The following is a 21,712-nucleotide window of genomic DNA, read 5'->3' as shown; positions in this document are numbered from 1 at the left end:
TCAAGGAGATGCAGAGAGCACAAGACAAATGGCACCCTAGCAAAGCATCATAATTCCTACAGTATCTCACCTCTAAATTCTAGTTCTTTTTAGACAGAAAAGCTAATGTGTGAGACATTTTGAGACACAACAAGAAAAAAGAGTCTTCTGTTAAAAGCAGATTTTGAAAGCAGAATGTTTGTGTGTTTAACATACTTAGCAGTTTAGAGACGTCAGACTTGCATTTGCATTTTCTTTTGTATATATTCCCAAGTTTGGTGTCTTGAGGCTGGCTAAAGGGATTTGCTCAAGCAATATTTCACATGGTGAAAATGTGGCTATCTGAAGGTTGGGGAGATTATGCACCTGAGAAAATGTAGTTAGTTCAAACAGATTTCCATCCTGCAGTGAGAGTTTCCTTTCAATCAGAGATTTTGGATTGATCCTAAAGGCTTGGTGAAAACCATGGTTAGAAGGAAAGTGTAAGAGAGCAGATTAAAGTATTTTTGTGAGCTAATGTATATGTAGTAGAATTAAATGAGCACTAGAAAACTGGCTTTTCTATCACCTAGACCAGTCTTCTGTTAATGGCTCACAGAGGTCAGTTGTTTCTGTTCTGTACCTGCCATTGCCAACCTGACGCATTCAAAAATCAGTTAGGCCTTAAAATTCGTAACAGCCTTCTCGTTTGGGCTTGGTTTCTAATTTTTGTGTTCTTAAAGTGATAATGAGTTACATGGTCAACATCTTCTATGCAATATGAGCATTAGATGACTTCTGTAAATGTGAACATGTGTCATAAGAAACTTCAGAGAGCTTAAGCTGTAAGTAAATAGTCAGATATTGTGAAATTTGTAGTAAAAAATACAGGAGTTGGCAAAACTGCATATGCCAAAACAGTCTAGGAACATCAAGGTCTCTTAAAATGCATCTGTGTTAATTGAAGGAAACAGGCAATGTCTAAAAAAAGGCTGAAGACTAAATTTGTCCATCTTGAGTGTTTTCTTTAGTTGGATGACTTTGAATGGTTTTTAGTAATTACCAACATATGCAGTTGTTGTCATGTAATTGAGATGGCTGGGACCCTGGTCTGTTTGTGAATCTGGTGGCAAAGCCTGTGCCTTTCAAATCATCATTCATTATACCAGTAGCTTGTCATGTGACAACTCAGCCACGCAATATTAAAGAATTTGCACACAGAATGATTTGAACAAGTTTTTTTCCTGTGGTGGAGGTCTAAGATAAAGCTGAGACACTTTGCTCCTTGGTGTTAAACATCGTTAGTCATGATTGCAATACATTTTTGTACTTGTTACTGAGATCTGTGTATTTTGCTCCCAGCTGTAAGCATTAACAGTGAATCACACCTCTGTACCTTCTGTGAACTTGGGAAACAACTGCCTTTTTGTTTGGTTTATTCCATGCTATAATCTATAACAGGAGGGTCCAACCTTTCTAATACCAAATCTTCAGTGGCAGCTTACCAGGAGCTGAAGGCTTGGGCACATGCAAATGTGTGTGCACCCACTCTCCTACACCATCATAGTTTGCCATGGTGAACACTTCCTATGGTTTGGAACTAAGCACAGAGTCATGGGGTTTGATTATATTTCTGTCTCATGATGGATGAAGAGGGATGTCTTGTTTGACTTCCCTGGCAATAATTATAGCAAGGAAACTGATGTTGAACAATTTTAGTTGCGTACATCAATTACAGGAAGAGGAATAGGTATCCTGTTTTGTAACTTAACTAGTCTACCTGCTGTGCTTCTGACTGAAAGAAGAGAAGAGTATTGCCTCTGGAGGAGAGTTTCCTTCCAGAAAATCTTTGGCTTGAAGTAAGGTGGGAAACAGTTCTCAGGTTTTAGCCAGTTTCTGGGCAGCATGCTGCTGGTGAGTCTCCACTACTCTTCTGTGAGATTCAGAGAAAGTTCTATTTGCTCTGTGATTTTAATTTTTTTCCTTTGAACTTGACTCTACAGTTCTCAGAATTAAATACAGACAAGGCCCGGTGTCATCGAATATGACTTTTACAAGAGAAGCTGTGGAATCTGTCTACTGGCAAAATAAATGGTCATGCTATGCTTAAAATGAAAATTACTGCTTTATATACTAGTGTGCCCTTCTTCATCACTTGCAAAAATCAGTTTTGTAATATCAATACAGAATGGCAAGGATTGATTTTAGCAACATCAGGAAAAGAAAATTAGGGGTTTTGTTTGTAACAAAGGGAGAGAATTTTTCCAGTTTATCTTATGACTGCCATATTGTTGGGGATCATGCCATTTTCTCCATTCTCATGTAACTTAGCACATGAATACAGCATTTGTTGCTGGAAAAGACTTGTGATCATATGAAAGGTATAATGGAGTCAAATCTTATTGGTGAAATAAACACCTGGTCTTATTACTTGAAGAAGGTTGACAGCACATTGACAGCACATGTTATTAGACCTTGGTGTTAGCACTAATGATTAAAACATAATTTAATTTTAAAAGATTACAATTCCTAATGTCCATTTCATCAGTTCTAGAGTACTATTCAAATACTGTCTTAGTGTTGACAGATTCATTTTGAAGGTGATTTGCCAAACGAAACTCTTTTTGGGATAGAATGCCTTTGGTATTGTGTTAGAAAATCCACACATTAGTGCCATTAAATTTACAACTGGCTCCTAAGATTTATTCTGGCTTGATGACACTTATTTAAAAAAAAAAAACAAAAAAGGGGGGAGAAGATACTAGTAAATATATGTTATAATTTAAGCCTTAACTGTTTTGTCTGCTCAGCTGCTGATGTGTTTAGATCTGCAAATGAAAATGCCATTTTTCTCTTTGTTCAGAAAGGTCATCACTGAGCAGTGGCGAAAGGACAGGATTTGATTCTGCAAAGTTCTCAGTGATTCTTGTGAAATCCTTACATATTGCAGGTGACTGAGCATGTGCCCAGCATAGTAGGATGGGACTCCATCTGCTTACTGAAGAGAGTCTGACAGCAGCCTGATATGACGTCTAATGAAATTTAATTTGCAGTTATCATGATTCCGTTTCTTATCTGCTTGCTGGAAATTTGACCTAGTTACTCCATAGTACTGGATCAATTAATTGTTAAGATAATCAGTAATTCTGTTTTGGCTGGCAACATTCCCTTTTCTGACATCTTGTAAGTAATTTTTGATAATGTATTCTTGCATTAAATCTTCCAGAAAGTCTTCTTTATTTAAACATCGATATTTAACGTTAAAATGCCTAAGTTATACAATGATTCTGTATTAACTAGAATTTAACTTCTGCCTTCTCCCAGTGTATCAATTGCAACAGGAAGCTCCCCATCCTAGAAGAATAACCTGCACTCGTGAGGTGGGTATTATAAATGTTCGGTTTTACAGAGTCTAGTAATTCCAATCTTATACTTAATGGTGACCAACCCTAACAGTGGGTCCTTGGAATACTTGGCTGCTGTGATTAGATGAAGTAGACTTGGGGGTACTCGTGCCATTCGACTTAAAAATCAAATTACAAAGCATTTTGCATATAATGTGTACACCTGAGAATAATTTACTGGATTTTAGAATAATTTACTGGATTTTGATTCCTAGATATGTGGAAACATGCCCTTTTTCCTTCCTTTTGGGTCAGGAATTCAAAGAATCAAGAGCAGACCTGTACAGGGGAACTATGCACCTATTCATACATACCTTGTTGCTAGATTCCTGCAATAAAGCAACAAAGGGAAGAATGAAATCTCCCCTGCTGCTGTTACTTGAGTAACAGTATATACAACAGTAGTATATACAACTCATTAATACTAGTAGCTAAGCTAGGCAGAGCCACAGATTTTAAAGATTCAAACAGGAACAATGGGATCCCATTGGTATACAGTGATAGAAAAGAATCTGCTCATGGGTTCAGTTGTTGAGGCAGACCCCAGATTGCTAGTATGCTCTGAGCTACCATCCAGCAGAGCAGCACCTCTCCAGAGCTGTGGTGCTGGAGGATTTAACTCATGCCAAACATCAGTGCCAGCAGGATTTTACTCATAACTGCATCTCTCTTGCAGCTTCAGTTAGGAACCTGGGAAACATTAATTTCAATTTCAGAAATGCTGAAATGTTAGGCTTGACTTCTTAAGCAGTATTACAGAACACAGCTTTTACTGAATAACCACTGAAAGTTATTACATTGCAGCAATAAAACTTAAACATTTTTATCGTGCTGGAGAAAGGAAATCAATCTTTGAAATATGTTAGTCACTTTGACGTAGTATTAAATACAGGGGGACATATCACTGTCAGGAACATTAATAGCTTACAGTCTAGATCACAAGGAGGATTACTTTACAGAATTGAACAGGCATTTCTTTGTCATCTTTTCAAATGCCCAAATGAGATTCTGTGAAGTAGTCTGTCAATTTTTAAGATAAAAAGTAGAGATTTAGCAGAAATGAAATACTGATTTTGGTGGAAGCACTCCTGTTTTCCATTGTTAATTTGATAGATTTGTATTTTTATAAAAGGCATAGCTATAGCTGATTGCACTTAAGCAAGACATAGCTGGAATAAAGAACAATACGTGAATTTTACAAGAAGCATTGCAGAAAAAAAAATTGATTTAACCAATGTTTCTAATGTTAATGAGAGTCCAAGCAGGGCTGTTGATGTGTAGACATCTTACATGCATCAGGTAAGGTGGGATGGAGATAGGAAGGAGACATCTATAGAAGATACAAGCTCAGCTCTGAAAAATGGAAGGTCTTCAATTTTTTTACGATTGCAACATTATTAGGAAGGTTCTCTTCTATTTTGTGTGTTCCCTATGATAAGGTTTTTCATTACATTAATATACAAAGTATCTTAAGTCTCGTGGGAGCTTAGTCTTTGAATACAGGATTTTGATTGTATAGAGATTGTACAGAGTGCTTACCTGGATAGGATGAAATATTTTATTCCCTGCCTCTAAAGGATTGTGCTTATTGTTGTAAAGTGCTATTGAATAGCTGTTTTATCCTTCCTCTCCTCAGAAGTATTTCACTGGTGGAAGAAGTGCTAGTATGTGTGTAGGTATGTGTATATATGCATACGGTAAAATGTATGAGGGATTTTTGGTAGCCTTTTGACAGGGATCATTGAGGTGCTGGCATTATCCTGTGCAATCACTGTACTCTTTTATTTACTGAGTCTTCTTTCAGAGCCCTGCTATATTCATATATTACATTATATGCTTATGAATTTGTCTGGCTGTTGTGGTGATGAGTTGCAATTCTTCAATTTCTTCAGTTAGAATCTTTGAGAGGGTCAGCTGTGAATGTTTTAATTCTTACAGAATTAGAACCTTAATTTTTCTGCATAACTTTTGGCTACTAAAAAAAACAAAAAAAAAACCCAAAACAAAAACGAACATAAAAAAGCATAATAGAAATATAAGGAGTGGGGGGGAAATTACAAGCACAGTTAAGAAAATCTCATAGCAGATAATGTTTGTAACTGCTTTGCACATCAAGCTGCATGATACATATGTACCCTGTAGTCAGGGAGAAACCGAAAACTGAAAAAGGGGTCCAAAATATTCAATAAGATCTGTTTGCATTATATCCCATGCTAGTTTGACTGCAGAGAAGTGCTTTGGGTCTTTTTGCCCTAGGTGATAAGAAATGACAAGCAAATTTTATACTGAGTTCTCCTTCGTAGTATTTCTTAGAATACAATTAACTTATCCAGGCAAATCAGCAGATATAGAAACATGTATTCAGTATCTGAAAATTAAAAATATCTCCTGCTCCTGGATTGCTGGAATCCTTCAGCTATTGATCAGATCCAGACTGCCCTCTTTTTAGAATCAAACAAGAGACCTACTCTTACCAGTCAAATATAAAAACATCTATGTAAAGCTTCTTCAGGATGAACCACACTGACCACTATAATTTTCTCATCCTCATTATCACTGAATTTTAATACTGTGAATTATAAAATTTGATTAGCTATTATGCAGGTGGCAAATTGAGAAGTTGGTCTGTTTTAGGGAGGTGAATTTGCTGTGAGAGTGTGGTGTCCTGCATGAATTAATCATCCAAGCTCTTTGGAGGGTATCTGAGCTTATTGCATCCCTACACAGATTGCTCTTCCTGGTCTAGTTCTGTATACAGATGGTGTGCTGGAGTCAATGGGAGATTGGCAAAAGTACCACAAGCAATCTAAAAACTCTACTAAGTCCTGTCATCACTGAAGAAAGAAATGCAACACATTAGTGTCTATAAAGTCATATTTCTATGAATTTATTCCAAAACAAGACTATAACATATGACAAACTTTAACTAAGTGTAAAACTTTGCTGTGCCAGCATGAACAAAAACAAGAGACATTCCATGTTTTAAAATAGCTTCTTCCATTGTGCAGAGTAAACCTGTGTCTGCATCATGAACCTTGTTGTAGAAACTGAGAAATAAAAACTGCAGGTTTTAGAAACCTGTGAGCATTGAACTAAATAAAATAGAGCTATGAATGAATCAGTCAGTTGCAGAACAGAACAACAGACAGTCCTGAAGAGCCCTGTACCCCTGTGACCTCAGATGAAGTCAAATCAACGGAGCAGTTTGCCTTAGTCAATGAGGAATGGGTTAGAGACCAGCTGAGCAATCTGGACATCCATAAATCCATGTGTCCAGATGGGATGCACCCGCGGGTGCTGAGGGAACTGGCGGAAGTCATTGCTAGACCACTCTCCATCATCTTTACCAAGTCTTGGGAAACGGGAGAGGTGCCTGAGGACTGGAGGAAAGCAAATGTCACTCCAGTCTTCAAAAAGAGCGAGAAGGAGGACACGGGTAACTATAGACCGGTCAGCCTCACCTCCATCCCTGGGAAAGTGATGGAACACCTTATCCTTGATGCCATCTTAAGGCATGTCAAGGATAAGAGGGTTATGAGGGGCAGTCAACATGGCTTTACCAAGGGGAAGTCATGCTTGACCAACCTCATAGCCTTTTATGAGGAAATAACACGGTGGATGGATGATGGCAGAGCGGTGGATGTGGTCTACCTTGACTTCAGCAAAGCATTTGACACAGTCTCCCACAGCATCCTCACAGCTAAACTGAGGAAGTGTGGTCTGAATGATCAGGTGGTGAGGTGGACTGCAAACTGGCTGAAGGACAGAAGCCAGAGAGTTGTAGTCTATGAGGCGGAGTCTAGTTGGAGGCCTGTATCTAGTGGAATGCCTCAAGGGTCAGTATTGGGACCAGTATTATTTAATATATTCATCAATGATTTAGATGAGGGAATTGAGTGTACTATCAGCAAGTTTGCTGATGACACTAAGCTGGGAGGAGTGGCTGACACGCCACAAGGCTGTGCTGCCATCCAGCGGGACCTGGACAGGCTGGAGAGTTGGGCAGGGAGAAACTTGATGAAATATAACAAGGGAAAGTGTAGAGTCCTGCATCTGGGCAGGAACAACCCCAGGTTCCAGTGTAGGTTGGAGAACAACCTGTTAGAGAGCAGTGAAGGGGAGAGGGACCTGGGGGTCCTAGTGGACGGCAGGATGACCATGAGCCAACACTGTGCCCTTGTGGCCAAGAAGGCCAATGGCATCCTGGGGTGTATTAGAAGGGGGGTGGTCAGTAGGTCGAGAGAGGTCCTCCTTCCCCTCTGCTCTGCCCTGGTGAGACCGCATCTGGAATATTGTGTCCAGTTCTGGGCCCCTCAGTTCAAGAAGGACAGGGACCTGCTGGAGAGAGTCCAGCGCAGGGCAACTAAGATGATTAAGGGAGTGGAGCATCTCCCTTATGAGGAAAGGCTGAGGGAGCTGGGTCTCTATAGTTTGGAGAAGAGGAGACTGAGGGGTGACCTTATTAGTGTATATAAATATATAAAGGGGGAGTGTCACGAGGATGGAGCCAGGCTCTTCTCAGTGGCAAACAATGCTAGGACAAGGGGTAATGGGTACAAACTGGAACACAAGAGGTTCCACTTAAACTTGAGAAGAAACTTCTTCTCAGTGAGGGTGACGGAACACTGAAACAGGCTGCCCAGGGGGGTTGTGGAGTCTCCTTCTCTGGAGACATTCAAAACCCGCCTGGACACATTCCTGTGTAACCTCATCTAGGTGTTCCTGCTCTGGCAGGGGGATTGGACTAGATGATCTTTTGAGGTCCCTTCCAATCTCTAACATACTGTGATACTGCGATATTAAATGCACGTTCTCTCATTAAAGAATCTTTATATATTAAAAAAGGTCTTTGAAGCTTATTTTTACCTAATGAAAGTAAAATTGAAATAATGTTAAATGTGTGCATTTTCCTACTTCTACATTGATACATTACAATGCAGAAAACTGTTCTTCATTATAAGTATTGAACAATGTATGCAGCTGAGCCACATTTGATGTGAAAATATATTCAGTGAGCAGTAACATGTTTAACCTTTCTCCCTGGTCTCAGCCTTTCCTCCTAGTGCTATGCTTTGTGATCTGCTCTGTCTCAGCTGGGTTTCTATTAGCAGCCATGTGTGAGTCAGTGGGAAGTAGAATCTTTTCCTAAGTGGTTGAATTATTCAACTGTATAAACAAATTCATAAATATTATTAAGATAATTTTGGTCCAGAGAGCATCAAAGAGGTCAGTGGGAGGGAACAACGAGAAGTTTGATAAGGTATTAGCACGTAAATTGCTCCTGTTACCTTATTGTATGCCAGTTGTTGACATAAGCAAGAGTGATGATTAGAGGAAAAAGCACTTGGTAAAGACTAATTGGAAATCACACCTTAAAAAAACCCCAAGCTTTTATTTAAGGTGCAAAGGCACTTATTCTGCAGGTCCTGATAGTGAGAGGTGTATTAACAGAATGACCTACTTAGCATGAAATGCTTCTCAAATACAGAGAATTCAAATTTCTGCTCTGTTACACCAGCTTCATATCAGAGCAACACGCAGATCAGTGGAGTACACTGATGTAAAGAGAGCATTGCATTCATTTGAGATTTTTGTATTGTGAAGGTGCAGCAGAGCCAAGGCTTTTAGCACTGTGAGGTTAATTTGTAAAGTTGATGATTCTATAACATTGTAAGGATGTTTGACTTCTTCATGAGGCTTACATTCAAATTGTGATGTTTGTACAATTAGTATTGTATTACTTCCATGGAATTTGTATTTGTTGTGTCTATAATCTTTTATGTACACATGTGTGCATATGTAAGACTTATTTAGGGCATCCTTTACTGCTATATGAAGGCACTCTCTGAAAAAATTTAACTATGTAGGAAAAAATATCAAACAGACAACTTATGGAGATAATGCGAATCACTGGCTTTTTCTGTCCTATTCTTATAGGTCCTTCATCTTAATTCAGTGGTAGTAGTTAACAAGCCTGTTGAACAACGTCTCTGTGTAGTCATGTGAAAATGGCCTCTGTTGAGTAGTCAAGAAACAGCATAGATGAGCATATATATTTAAGGTCCCTTCCATCCCAAACCAGTCTGTGGTATAATGCACATGCTTGTTAGAGCTGTTCTCAAAGATGACTTTGTCAACCAAAATGACTTTCCAAATTTCATGGTAACTAAACTCTTTTCCAAACCAATGGCTAATCTAAGGCACCAGCCAAGCCTGCCCCATTTATCTGTTCTTAAACCTGGTTTTGTTGGCTTCACACCTCAATAAGAAATGAGACAGTGGTGGATATCTCATTGATCTTTGTGTTTGTTGCAGGAATCATAGTGAGATCTGAATCTTTCTTGTGGCTTCTGCATTAGTGCTGTACAAATAAGCACATTGGAAACAAGTATCTCAGGATTTTTTCTTGGCTTTTTTTTTTTTTCCTAAGCTAGAAGCCATTTTTAAAACTCTGCCAAACACAGGTTAAACAAGCAGCAATTGGAAATTTTTTCCCTTAAGTAAAAAGTCCTGTGAAGTCAAAAGATTTAGCGTTTAACTGATCTTTGCTGCGTATGGAGAAAATTAAGTAGCTAAGGCTGCCTTTACTCATTACTACCTGCTCATAAGGTTGCCTTTACTCAACAGTACTTTAGTCCAAATTTACCACCAAATCAGAATAAAACTCTGCAGTGGATAGTTACACTGTATTTTCAGCTAACAGCTTTAGTTAAAATGAGATTTTCTTGCTAATGCTTTTGATTTTATTTACAAATGTATTTCCTTTCTTAGGTAAGTTTTAGTTCCAGTCCAAATGAATGTTTTGGTTTTGTCTCCTTAACTTAAGGCTGGCTGTGTGTGAAAGGCTAATGAAGCCTCTGAGCCGAGCTCTTTTGGCTTTCAGTGCTCACCCACAGAGGATATGTGGGTGCCTGGCAATTGTAGTTTGTAGAAATACAGTCAGGCAAGAACTTTGTGAAGTCCAGGCAGACGCGAAAGACCAAGAAAGCTGCATCTCACTTCTGGTTCTGGTGCTGCTATGGATACCTAATGCTGTGCTGCTTTTCATGCTGAAGTTGCTATGAGTAAAGGTGTGATGATACTTGTGGAAAGCATTATGGAAAGCATTATAGAAAGCTGGAGAACAGTGTTTACTGTCTTGCATGGTAAATCTGGTTTATGCAGTGTATCTGTGTGTTTTTCTAAGTCCACATGGACTGCACTAAGTGTGTTTGTAGCCCAGCTAATTCTGAGTGAAGTAGAAGGCTCCTGTTGAGTTCTGGAGATGCCTTACAGTCTAAATGTATTTATTCAATCTAGATGTCAAAAAACCCTAATATAATAAATCTAAAAAGTCATTGAAAAAAAAAAAAAAAGCCCCAAACACCAAAATGGGTAAAACTCCATTCACTCCCCAAACCGAGGCTCGAGTTGCTCTGAATCTTATACAAGTAAATAGTGTTAAACATCAACATGTGTACTGAAGTTTTTGCGAGTTGGTAAAACTGAAGACTCAGTGTTAACAGAAGTGGTTATTTTCCTCTTTAACTCATCATCCACCAAAATGAACTGCGAGCTACAATTGCCTTGGCAGTCCAGTGGAGCTTTTCTCTGGTGCTTTGCTCCAGTCATCTGGCAGGTCACATTTCCAAATGTTTGCACACAGAGTATAATATTATAATTTGTCTCAGGATTTGCAAGTACTCTGAAGGTGCCCTGTCACATAACTAATCCATTTCCAAAATGGAATGCTTTGGCCTTATATAGATTTTCCAGTTCTGTCGTATAAATTCACTGTATTCACTGAGATAAATACAAAACCTCTGTAGACAGACAGCAAAATCTTATTCACAACAGGATTCTTTTTTTTCAATAACTGCCTCAGAATAGTGTCTTGTCTTGAGGGTTTTAGTTAGGAATTGTTGCAAGTTTTCTATAACAATAAAATGTTTTCACTTTTTCTCCATTCATGCTGCTATCTTCCTATTGAAATAGCCTACATTTAACAAAGAATATGTCAGACTTTCTTTATCTTTTGGAATGATCCAGTCTCTTCAGATCCTTTGAAGACAGTTATCATACTGGTCAAATCTTGTTTGCTGTTATGTAGGGAAAAGAAATCTTTTAGCACATTATAAGTCTTTCCAGTGATGGAATGATTTTTCGAAAGCAATGAACTATCACAGTAGCTTTTTATCTGCTGGGGATGGGGAAGAATGTTTGTTAGACTGTACACCAGGATGTATTTTTTGTTGTTTTCAACATGTGAAATCTTTATACTCCGCTGAGATAACTAGAGAGAAGCACTGATTTTAATAGACTTTTTTCTGAAAAGATGGAAAAGAGAAACTAGGGTGGTAGTTCTCTGTATTTCATGTTTTATTATAGCTGGATTGTTTTGTATTCTTGCAGTTCAGGTTGTGTAATCGTTGAATTTTACTCCCCAAGGAGTTTCCTCCTTTAAATTTAGCAACAAAGCATAATTCTGGGAGATCTGTAGTTCCTCACTTGTCTGTACATTTCCTGGCCCGTTAGAGATGAGTTACTTCATCTGAAATACCTAGCAGACGAATTGTGTTCTGACACCTTTGCATGTTGTGTTTGTTTATACTGTAGGGTCTCTAGAGCATGGCTGGGCTGGTGTTACACAGTGTAACACATGCATACCTGTTGTTGGGGTCTTTGAGGTGATATTACAGATGACACAGTTTAGTGAAATCAAGAAGTGCAAGACTGAGGCCTCACTCTAAGATCATCTGGTAGTGGCTTGATTTGTGGCAGCAGTGACACCAACAGCTCTATGATGGAGAAAAATTTGTAAATTTAAGAGCCTTATAGATGTTTCACTTTGACAGTGCCCTTAAAATATAGTACTCTCACACTCATGAAATGAATTTTTCATTTCCCCTTTTTGGCGGTTTGTACAGGCAATACTTAATGCCATCAGGTTGCATTAGCAGAGCCCCAAGGATGACGTGGTGCAAGCAGCTCATTCTTTCTCACTCAGTTTTAAGCCATTCAGAAGTGCAATGTTTCCCAGAGGTCTGCCTTTGGTTTCCCTATATTCCACACACAGGGAGAATCCTGAGATAGTAGATGTTCCATCTGTACTTTCACATTATATCCTTTTCCATTTTTAATACTATGTTATGGACAGTATACTTTGTGTATGGATTCAGTTGTTATGAAACATTACAATTTCTGTTGTTTCTTCTAGGTAGAGAACAGACCCAAATATTATGGAAGAGAGTAAGTAACATACACGTCCGACAGTGGTTTATCCAGACGGATTGGTTGATAATAGGTACAGAACAGGTTGCAAGTGTTTGCTCTGGGCCCTTTTTTTCTCCTCTGTGTTTTACAGCAGTGTATCTTGCTCACCATCAGACTATTATTGCAGTATCATCACTTCTGTCTGCCTAAAATTACACCTGCAGTTTCTGATGGATATGTGTATCATTGGGTACTACCTTAAGTAAGAAAAACATATGTTTCTGTTCTTTCAAAGGGTTTTCTTTGTCTACCTCCCCCTTCAGTTGGCTTTTGCAAAAGGTGTTTGTTTGCTGGAAAAAAAAAAAGATTTGGATCACAAACACAATATAAGCATACATTATATGCATCTTCTATTTCAGATTGCTGAGGCAAAGATCGTTAGATATAGCATGGGGAAACAAAGCAGATTTCATTTGTATTTATTTTGGTAAAAGGTGTGTAGTGTTGCTAGGTTATTACGTCAGTAATTACTGAGATTATATGTAATCCCCAGCTTCTAGCAAGTTGACATAATATCCCTGAATGCAGGAAAATGTGGGAATGCATGGCACTGGTGCAAAACATGTGAAGCCAGCAGAAGAAAATGGTCTTATTTCTACCTATTAAATTGATAAATGCAGGTTTAAAAGGCAATATTCTTGTTTCACAGATATTGTTTCATAGAAGCCTTTTGAACTATTTAAAGTGACTGCAAGTGCAGGCAGAAAGGGAGATTAATTTAAACTGTAGATTCCTGCAAATCAGTCATTCTTATGTTTGCTTCTTAATTACCATGGTTGGTGGTTTTTAGAAGAAGAGGAAAAAATGATTCAAAAATGAAAAGGCAGTGTTTTGAAAGGTCTTTGTTCCTTAGATTCCATGGGATGATCTCAAGGGAGGAAGCTGACCAATTATTAAGTGTTGCAGAGGGAAGCTATCTCATTCGTGAAAGCCAGCGGCAACCTGGAACCTACACTTTGGCATTAAGGTTGGTAATTAATATTTAATCCTTAAGTTTATAAAATATTCAACAGAATGTATTGAGTTGTTGGCCTTAGTGCTTAAACTTCCTTGTGATTGTTTTAATTTATCTTTTTCTGTTAAAGCATGGTACTTTTTTATCCTAGTTACAGATTTGTTATCTTTAACCTTCCGCAACCCTTCCATAAGTGCTAACATTCCTTATGTTTGCCCCATCAGGATAATAGCAATTGTGTTCTTGCTGGTGTTGCTTCATTTTGCCGTTCTCCCACTACATTACAAATGTGATACCATACAGGTGTTGGGAGAGCAGGCAGTCAAGAAATAAAAACCATCTTAAGCATTCACCTGACTAGTCTGCTGTTTGGATTACTTACTAGCTAAGCTAGCTATTGCTGAAGAGCAATTAGTTCTCTCTAGTCCCTCTGTGGAATGGCCAATAAATCACGAAGTTTTTGTCTGAACACCTGTGAAGTAACAATGTTTGTAGATCTGTTTCTTTGCAAAATTCTGGCAAGTGGATCAGATATAAATAAAAAACTGAAATAACAGAAATAAAAAATAACTTAATTAGTTGTATTTTTAAAATAGTTTAATTACCCTTAGGGTAATGGAGGTTATTTTGGCCTGGGCTATACACTTAAGTATTCAGATGGGAGATGGTGATTATTAGCTGTGTTTTAAATCTAAGTGAGATGGTAAAATATTGAAGGAGAAGATACAGTTACTGAAAGTTTTATATGATTAGAGTAAGATTGCAATTAAAATAAGAATATCTTGAAATAATAGGTTGTGATTACTTTTTCAGAAAAGGTGTATTTTACTGAGATGTTTGTTTCTGTAGTAATAAGATTTCAAATAGAAACATTGTCATTTACACTGGTTTGCCTTAGCAGCGTAAATAAATTTATTGTTTATTACAATCTAATACTTCATTTCATCTACTTCTGCTCTTGCAATATTCATTTAAAGCTAAAAAGAAAACAGTTATTATAACACCTGGCTTGAAGATAAAGCTCCTGCACCTTGCTCCTGGTGGTGCAGAAATCATAAGGTCTATAGACTGCGGAAGATGAAGCTGCTGAGCATCTGGCAATAGTGTATTAATATAGCTTGTTTTACAAACGCTCATCCAGTCCAGCAGGTCAAAAGATGGGTCTCTTTTAGGTCTGATGGTATGTCTTTCAAACTGGAAAACCTCTTTGAAAGCAAGAAAATCTATTTTCATACCCAATAGAAAAGAGAATGGATGGCTGTTGGTGATCAGTTTGGGAAACAGTTTCAAATAAAAGCAAAGCTGTTATCATTGATTTATTTTGAGGAAATTCAGCATTTGGCCAAACAACTCAGAATCTGTAATTGCAGCATGTTGCAGCCATTCATTATGATTAAGCATTAGCTAAACAACTTGTATACTAAGGGTGGTGGTCTAGGTGTCTGCTTTCCATCCCACAACAAGTAATGCTCTGTTGTCTTGCTGTTGGCCTTTTATACGAATGAGGGTCTTTGCTCTCATACATTAGGTGAATGTTCTCTTTGAACTGCAGTGCTGTGTCTTCCACACATGGAAATTTTACCGCTAGGATTTCTTTTTTGTCTCCAGTAGGATTTCTTTTTCTCTCTCCTAGGAAGTGTAGCAGGAGTCTTCATTTCTATTGACTGGAGGCAGAGTTTTGCTCAGTTTGTCTTTTTCCTTTCCCTGGAATTACATACACAGAACATACCCATTAGTCAGTATTCCCACTGACTCTGTTGCTGACACTGTAGCATCTCATAAAGACTAGGCAATTTCTGTGGTCTGTCTGTTCAGGCTGACTGTGAGAAGTCTGCTCTTATTGCCATAATAATTTTATGTAATTTTACCTGTAATTTATAGCATTCTTTTGAGACCATCATTTGTGCTTGTGTGACTACACTGTCAGATGGCAAAGGTAACTCTGCAGCTTAGATAATCCTAGTAGGAATTTCAGAACGTCATGTCCATGGCCGGAAACAGAGCTTGTGAGTAGGGTGGTATGTGTGGGCAAAACCTTTCCAAGTTCAATGGAAGACTGACTTCGGGATCTCTGATTTCACCCTTTTTTTTCTAGCTGTGTGAATCAATTTGATCTTTCCATAGTAGATGTAAGTGCCTATCTGTTATTCAAGCAGTCATGTTAATTTTAAGATCACTTCTATATGATTTTTGCTTTTCCCTTTTTACCTTTGTTTTACCCTTTAGAAGGTGTAGGAGGAAAGAAAACTTGGTCAGCTGTTTGTTTTATATAAAGAAACAGACACAGAATAGGTTTCACAGCATTTCACAAAGTTAACTAGCAATGCCAAAGAGGTGATCTAATAATAGTGCAATAAATAACATAGTAACAAAACATAAAATGTAATATCCATGTTTTGTGGTTGTTTTCCAGGTATGCTTTGGAAAGCAAATGCAAAACGTTGAGTAAAATTTAGATGTTTGAGGCTACCCATTGTTTTTCAGCATAAATACTTGGTTCCATCTTGATTCCTATATTTCAGTCAATATCTACTCAATCTATCTCTCGTTGTGCATGTTTGTTGTCTGATTTGTCTGTCTTTGACAGTCTGTCAGTTGGGATTAGGACAAATTGGAAACTACTTATGATGTGTGATTGCATCATAAAATCCCAGTTCATCAAGACATGAAAGTCTTGTGGAAGCATGGGGTAGGATCAGCTGCTATGGAAACAGGGTTGTTTCCTGCCCTGTAGTTACCGATTCTTCTGCTGGGGGGCAGGCAATTCATTAGTACAGACAGCTCAGCATGGCCAGCTCTGGCAGATACCTTCTGCATTTGTGTCAGTGTGCCTGGGAATCCTGAAAAACCCAGGGCATCCAGTTGTGTAGAGCAGTTTAGTCAAACAGGATCATAAACACTTTCTTTGTCAAGGTATGATGTCTCTGTAATGAAGTATTTCCAGTCTTCATTTCTGCAGTGTTAAAACCCAAACTTTTTGTGCTCTGTCTTGAGGACCCAAACCAGCCAACTCCTCAAATCATCATGGAACAATTTGAACGCTACGTTTGATACCTATTGATAGCTATTGTAACTTATGTCTAAAATCTCAATGGTATGTTTCGTTTCAGCCATTGAAGTTGTTTTGATTTAGTTCCAACTGTAGCTCTGTTTTGTCTAATGTTTTGGTTGGATGGTAAATTAAGTGAAGGCACTGCATCCTCTGTGTTCTCAGAATTCAAAAAGGAAGGTATCTTGATGTTTGTCATTTGGTTTATATATCTTATATTACGGTTTGCTTAATCAACTTCAACATCAGGTGTTCGCTATGTTGGTAAAGTTTCTAACAGTTAAATTAGAAATTAGAAAAAATGCTAAGAAAACCCTTTGGCTACGAAGCAAGCTAGGTGAGACATAAAGGTACAACTCAGAATCCTTATTATGACTGCCTAAACATTGTATTTATGAATACATCGTCCTGTATGCCACAAATCTCATAGAGATTGATGAACCCTAGCTCAGCTTTGTAAAGTGAGCATTTATCTTCTGAACTATTAAAGAAGATCACCTCACAGAGGGCTATATTATAGGGGAAAATACACAATATTCTCTCTTGTTCTGCCTCTATCCTCATTGCTCATTCCTTTCTAGAATGTTCTTATAGTGGGCATTCTCCAGAGATGCTCAAATTGTCCTCACTCTGCACTAAAGATTTACACTTGTTAAACTTAATCATAGACTCATAGAATAGTTAGGGTTGGAAAGAACCTTAAGATCATCTAGTTCCAACCCCCCTGCCATGGGCAGGGACACCTCACACTAAACCATGTCACCCAAGGCTCTGTCCAACCTGGCCTTGAACACTGCCAGAGATGGAGCATTCACAACTTCCTTGGGCAACCCATTCCAGTGCCTCACCACCCTTACAGTAAGAACTTCTTTCTTGCTGTATATCTTTAATTTGTGTTACAACATCCAGAGAAGAAAGTTTGATCTTTGTTCATTACTGCCCAGCATCAGTAATTTATACCAGTATCAAATTAATCTAAAACAGTAAAAAAAAAGTTGTTTTTTTTTTTGTAAGTACATTAAGTTGTATTACATTTTAATTGCCATTACCTTATTTAACCTCTTAAATATTAAAGCAGGAGGAAAACAACACCTTTATCAACATCTTTCTATAAGATAAAGAATACACTGTTAAGATCACAAATCATAACTCCTTTGTAGGCAGACATAATTCACAGTTATAAAAACATGTTTTTATAAAATCTGGAACAGATTGGACAATCTCACTAAGCTACAGCCTTCAGCTACAGCCAAAATGCACAGAATGCAAATGCAGTTGGAGCATGAAGGTTCTTTTATGGACTGTTCTACTCCTAATGCAGCTCTTCGGCATCTCACTGCTCTTTAAGTTATTCTAAGGGATGCCTTAAGTCATAAAATGGGCAGATCTGGGGATAGGTATCGGTAATAGTCTGCAAGAATTTCTCCTCAGTTATATTTCTGTTAACTTTATTAGCAAGTTCTCTATGAACACACTGTGTTAGATCAAAGGACCAGTTTGTATCCTGGTACTCTTCAGTAGCTATTAATAGCAGGCATTGGAAGAAAAGTGTAATAACAAGGTGAGCATGTGATAGTAGTTCTCTGGTGTGCTCTTCCAGCCCCTGGATATTTGCTGTTCATGGACTTGCGAGGAGAATTATCTTTGCTATTCTTTCAGGCTTTGGATGGAGAGATTTTTTGTGTACTGGTTTCTGAGCACATTTTTGGACCTTATATTGAAGATTCCATCTCACAATTTTATTGGATGCTCCCTAGGTTTTGTATTATGAGAAACAGTGAAAAATTGATCTCCATTTACCTTTCCATGCCACTCATGTCCCCTTTATTGTTCTCTTTACAGGTTGGAGAGTCCTAGGCTATACATTCAGGTTTTGTAGTGAAGCTATTCCATAACCCTCATCCTCTGTCATCTTTCAGTGCACCTTTTTCTTACTCTGTGATTATCTTTTGGATATGACAGGACCAGGACTGCACATCCTGTTCAAAATAAAGTGGGACATGAAGTTTTTTTTTCTTTGTTCTCTAAACCCTTCTAAATGAATTTTTGACCACTGTGGGGCTTTAGGCTTTGATGCTTTTATAGAACTAACTTTAGTAGGTCTAAAGATCTTGTTCCTGAGCTGCAATAGCTACAGACACAGCCAAGTAATGATAAAATGGCCAAATATAGGATAGGATAAATAATAGCTTTTGCAGGCTTAATCGAGGCAGTCAGATACCCTTAATGCAGTGCTGTGGAATAGTTAACTGAGTTCAAAGTGAAGATATTGAATATTTCTTCTTCTTTAATGAGGTAGAAAAAGTGATTCTTACCCGAAGAAACTTTCCAGTTATTAAGGTTGCCATTAAGATACTGTAAAATGAGCTACTTACTTAAGAAGCTGCATTTTACCATCTTCTGGTGAGCTATTTTTTCTACTTTTGTCCATTATTGTGCAATTAATTTGCATCCTAACTTTTTTTTTTTGGACAGACTACTTTTTAAATCTAAATTTTAAAAGTTCTTTGTTTTCAGAAGACAAATTTCTCAATTTGTAACAGGGAGAGGTATGTACTTAAGCAAAACCAAAATGATAACTTAAATGTTGTTGTAAGTGTGTGAGTTTAGCTAAATATTCAGTGCTGTCCTTCAAATAATATTGATGTTCAGAGCCTGAAAAGGCCTGTGAAATTGTATCAGTTCGGACACCGAATAAAAGAGAATGAAGCATAAACACAAATGAGAGCAGCAAACCAGCACCGTGCTATATTTAATGCCTGTACTTAATCATGGATGTTGCTTCTCATAGCTTATTAAAAACAAAAGAAGGCACAGCAGAATTCACCAATGTTTACGGATTAAGAGAATGCCACTGAAAAGTTTTTGCAACCCTTAGGCTTAAAATAAATTACTAACAAGAGAAAATTGTTATAGGTATGTATGTATGTCCATACTTATCAGTAAGTATCTTTGACAATAAAAATACATAGCATACATTGTAATGTTGATTAGATATTCCAAATGGATGGAAAGAACTGAAAATCTCTAATTAATTCCAGGAAGTATTAGATCTGCTTTTAAATATGGCAAAAGAGTAGTACAGTGCTTAATGCTAGGACCTATAACAAATGACACTAACAATAAGACATGGTTTGCAATGTAGCCTTTTGTGGTTGAGAGCTTGTTTAATAATTAGGATGAGGATAAAGAGGAAATGGATAGAGATTGTATTAGTGGTAGGCGTTGAAGTGTGATGGTACTGCATGTTCTTTTGAGCAGATATCTGTGGTAGCGCGTTTAGTTGGTTACCATGGTTTCTCTTCCTGCAAATTCTATTGTTGTGATACTGAGGATGAATTGAAATAAGGTTCTGCAGCATGAATTTTTTTAAAAAATAAAAAAAGGTGATAATGTTAGCCATGATAATGAGTTGTGTTTTCTTTATGTTTGGGGGCTAGGGCACATTCAAGATTACGTGGCATCAGGAGAGAGTTTTGGGGGCAAAATAAATGTCAAAAATTACTAATCCTTAGTTTAGACAACCAGCTACATGTGTGTCCATTTCTTGCACAATAAATCTCTCTCCCTACGTTATGAAATTGCTCTGAGAAACTAGCCACTGATATTTTAAAAGGAGACATAATTGGTAGGCTGTTAGACCATAATGCTGCAAATGAACTGCTGCAAACGAACTGCAAATTAATTTCAGAGGACTGTTGCTTTGGTAGCTGAATGTTCATTTTCAGTGGGCTCTTTTGGGACACACATGTAGTGCTCTTCCAGAACGTACATTGATTGCCATGGGATTACTTACGCATGTAAAATTCAACATCTGCAAAAGGCTTTTTGAATTCAGAGGTTAAAACTGTGCATCTGCATTCTGCTGGAAAGCCTCGTTGTATAGGCTGGGACACTGGAGAGGAACTGGGGGAAGAAGGATTGTTTGAAACAAACTTTCTGTGTGATAATAGCTGAATTATGGTTTTTTTAATTATGAATATATCAAAATTTGGCCATAGTTCATCTTGAATCAAGAGAAGGAACCCAGCAAACAATAACTGACTGCATCCCTTCACCTTGCCATGATAACAGACATCATGCTAGTTGGCAGGAGGGTAGGAAAAAATTATAAAGACCATTTTAAAGACTAAACTTTGCACATCTTTCTACTGTGTGGTTTTTTTACCCAATTTGCAAATGCTGTGATTGGCAGTAACAAGGGCTGAATTCAGTTTCTAGAAACCTTTCTAAAATATTCACACAATATTTCTTGGTTGCTAGCTGAAAAATCCAGGCAAAGTGTGCTGATAAATTTTGGAACTTGCTTTTCTGCTCTAAAATAAAACGATTTGGCCTCTATTTAAATGATCTTCCATGTAAAAGAAATTTCCTTTCCTATATAGAATTTCTTACTAAATAACATACTTTGTTACTTTGTCAGTAACATGGAAGGCTCAACCACCAGTAAACAGCATAGGCATCCTGCATGTCATCTGCCTTCTGTAAGTGCACCTGGACATTACTGAGGTGGCTTTGCTGAAGTATTTAGAAGAATAATAAATAGCTGCTAACATTAATGAGTAATTAGCTGGCTACCTAGGCCCTCCCACAGACTAGAATGCTTTTTTCCTTATGGTTCACGTCTTCTTGCTGTGTTCCTGTTCTCCTTCCCTCCTCTTCCCATCTGTTGTTGTTGTCAGCTCTGTTTTCTTTTGGCTGGAGTACCTAATTTATCTTTGGCAATTCGGTTTGCTGCAGTCTTTCTCCTGCTCATGTAAGTTCAGCGCTTCTCAGAGGAATATTTTCTGCTTGGCTGGTGTGGTGAACTTTTAGGTAACTTGTCCAAGAGCTGTCTGTGCTCAGTGTATATAACTCATGTTCATTTTATGCCATGTCCTATACCTCTGACTATAGCTTCTGCTGCACCACAAAGATCTACTGTAATCTGACGCACTGTAGAGCCTTTGGGCTTGTGGTTGAGGCACTCTGGAACCCAAAAATTGGGCTCACTTCTTGCCTTCACATATGACTTGACTGAGGCTTTTAAGTTTTCCGTGCCTTATTTCTCCATTAGAGAGGGTATGTTCTTTCTCGTATTGTCTCATGTACCTG

The 21,712-nt window shown here is 37.9% G+C and overlaps 1 protein-coding gene across 1 annotated transcript in view; it reads left to right on the top strand.

The window, feature by feature from the left end:
• The window catches only part of CHN1 (chimerin 1), a gene marked incomplete at its 3' end in the record, with an annotated part of 106,026 nt that overhangs the window by 21,490 nt on the left and 62,824 nt on the right, over positions 1-21,712 (top strand). Inside the window, exons 3-5 of the mRNA XM_080620443.1 lie at positions 3,283-3,338; positions 12,559-12,590; positions 13,468-13,581. Coding sequence (XP_080476569.1) covers positions 3,283-3,338; positions 12,559-12,590; positions 13,468-13,581 — 202 coding nt within the window. The remainder of the gene's footprint in view (positions 1-3,282; positions 3,339-12,558; positions 12,591-13,467; positions 13,582-21,712) is intronic.

The sequence above is a fragment of the Psittacula echo genome (genome assembly GCF_963264785.1).
Source record: "Psittacula echo genome assembly, chromosome: 6".
Classification (NCBI taxonomy): domain Eukaryota; kingdom Metazoa; phylum Chordata; class Aves; order Psittaciformes; family Psittacidae; genus Psittacula; species Psittacula echo.
The sequence above is the reverse complement of the archived record's forward strand: the minus strand, read 5'-3'. Positions and strand labels throughout refer to the sequence as shown.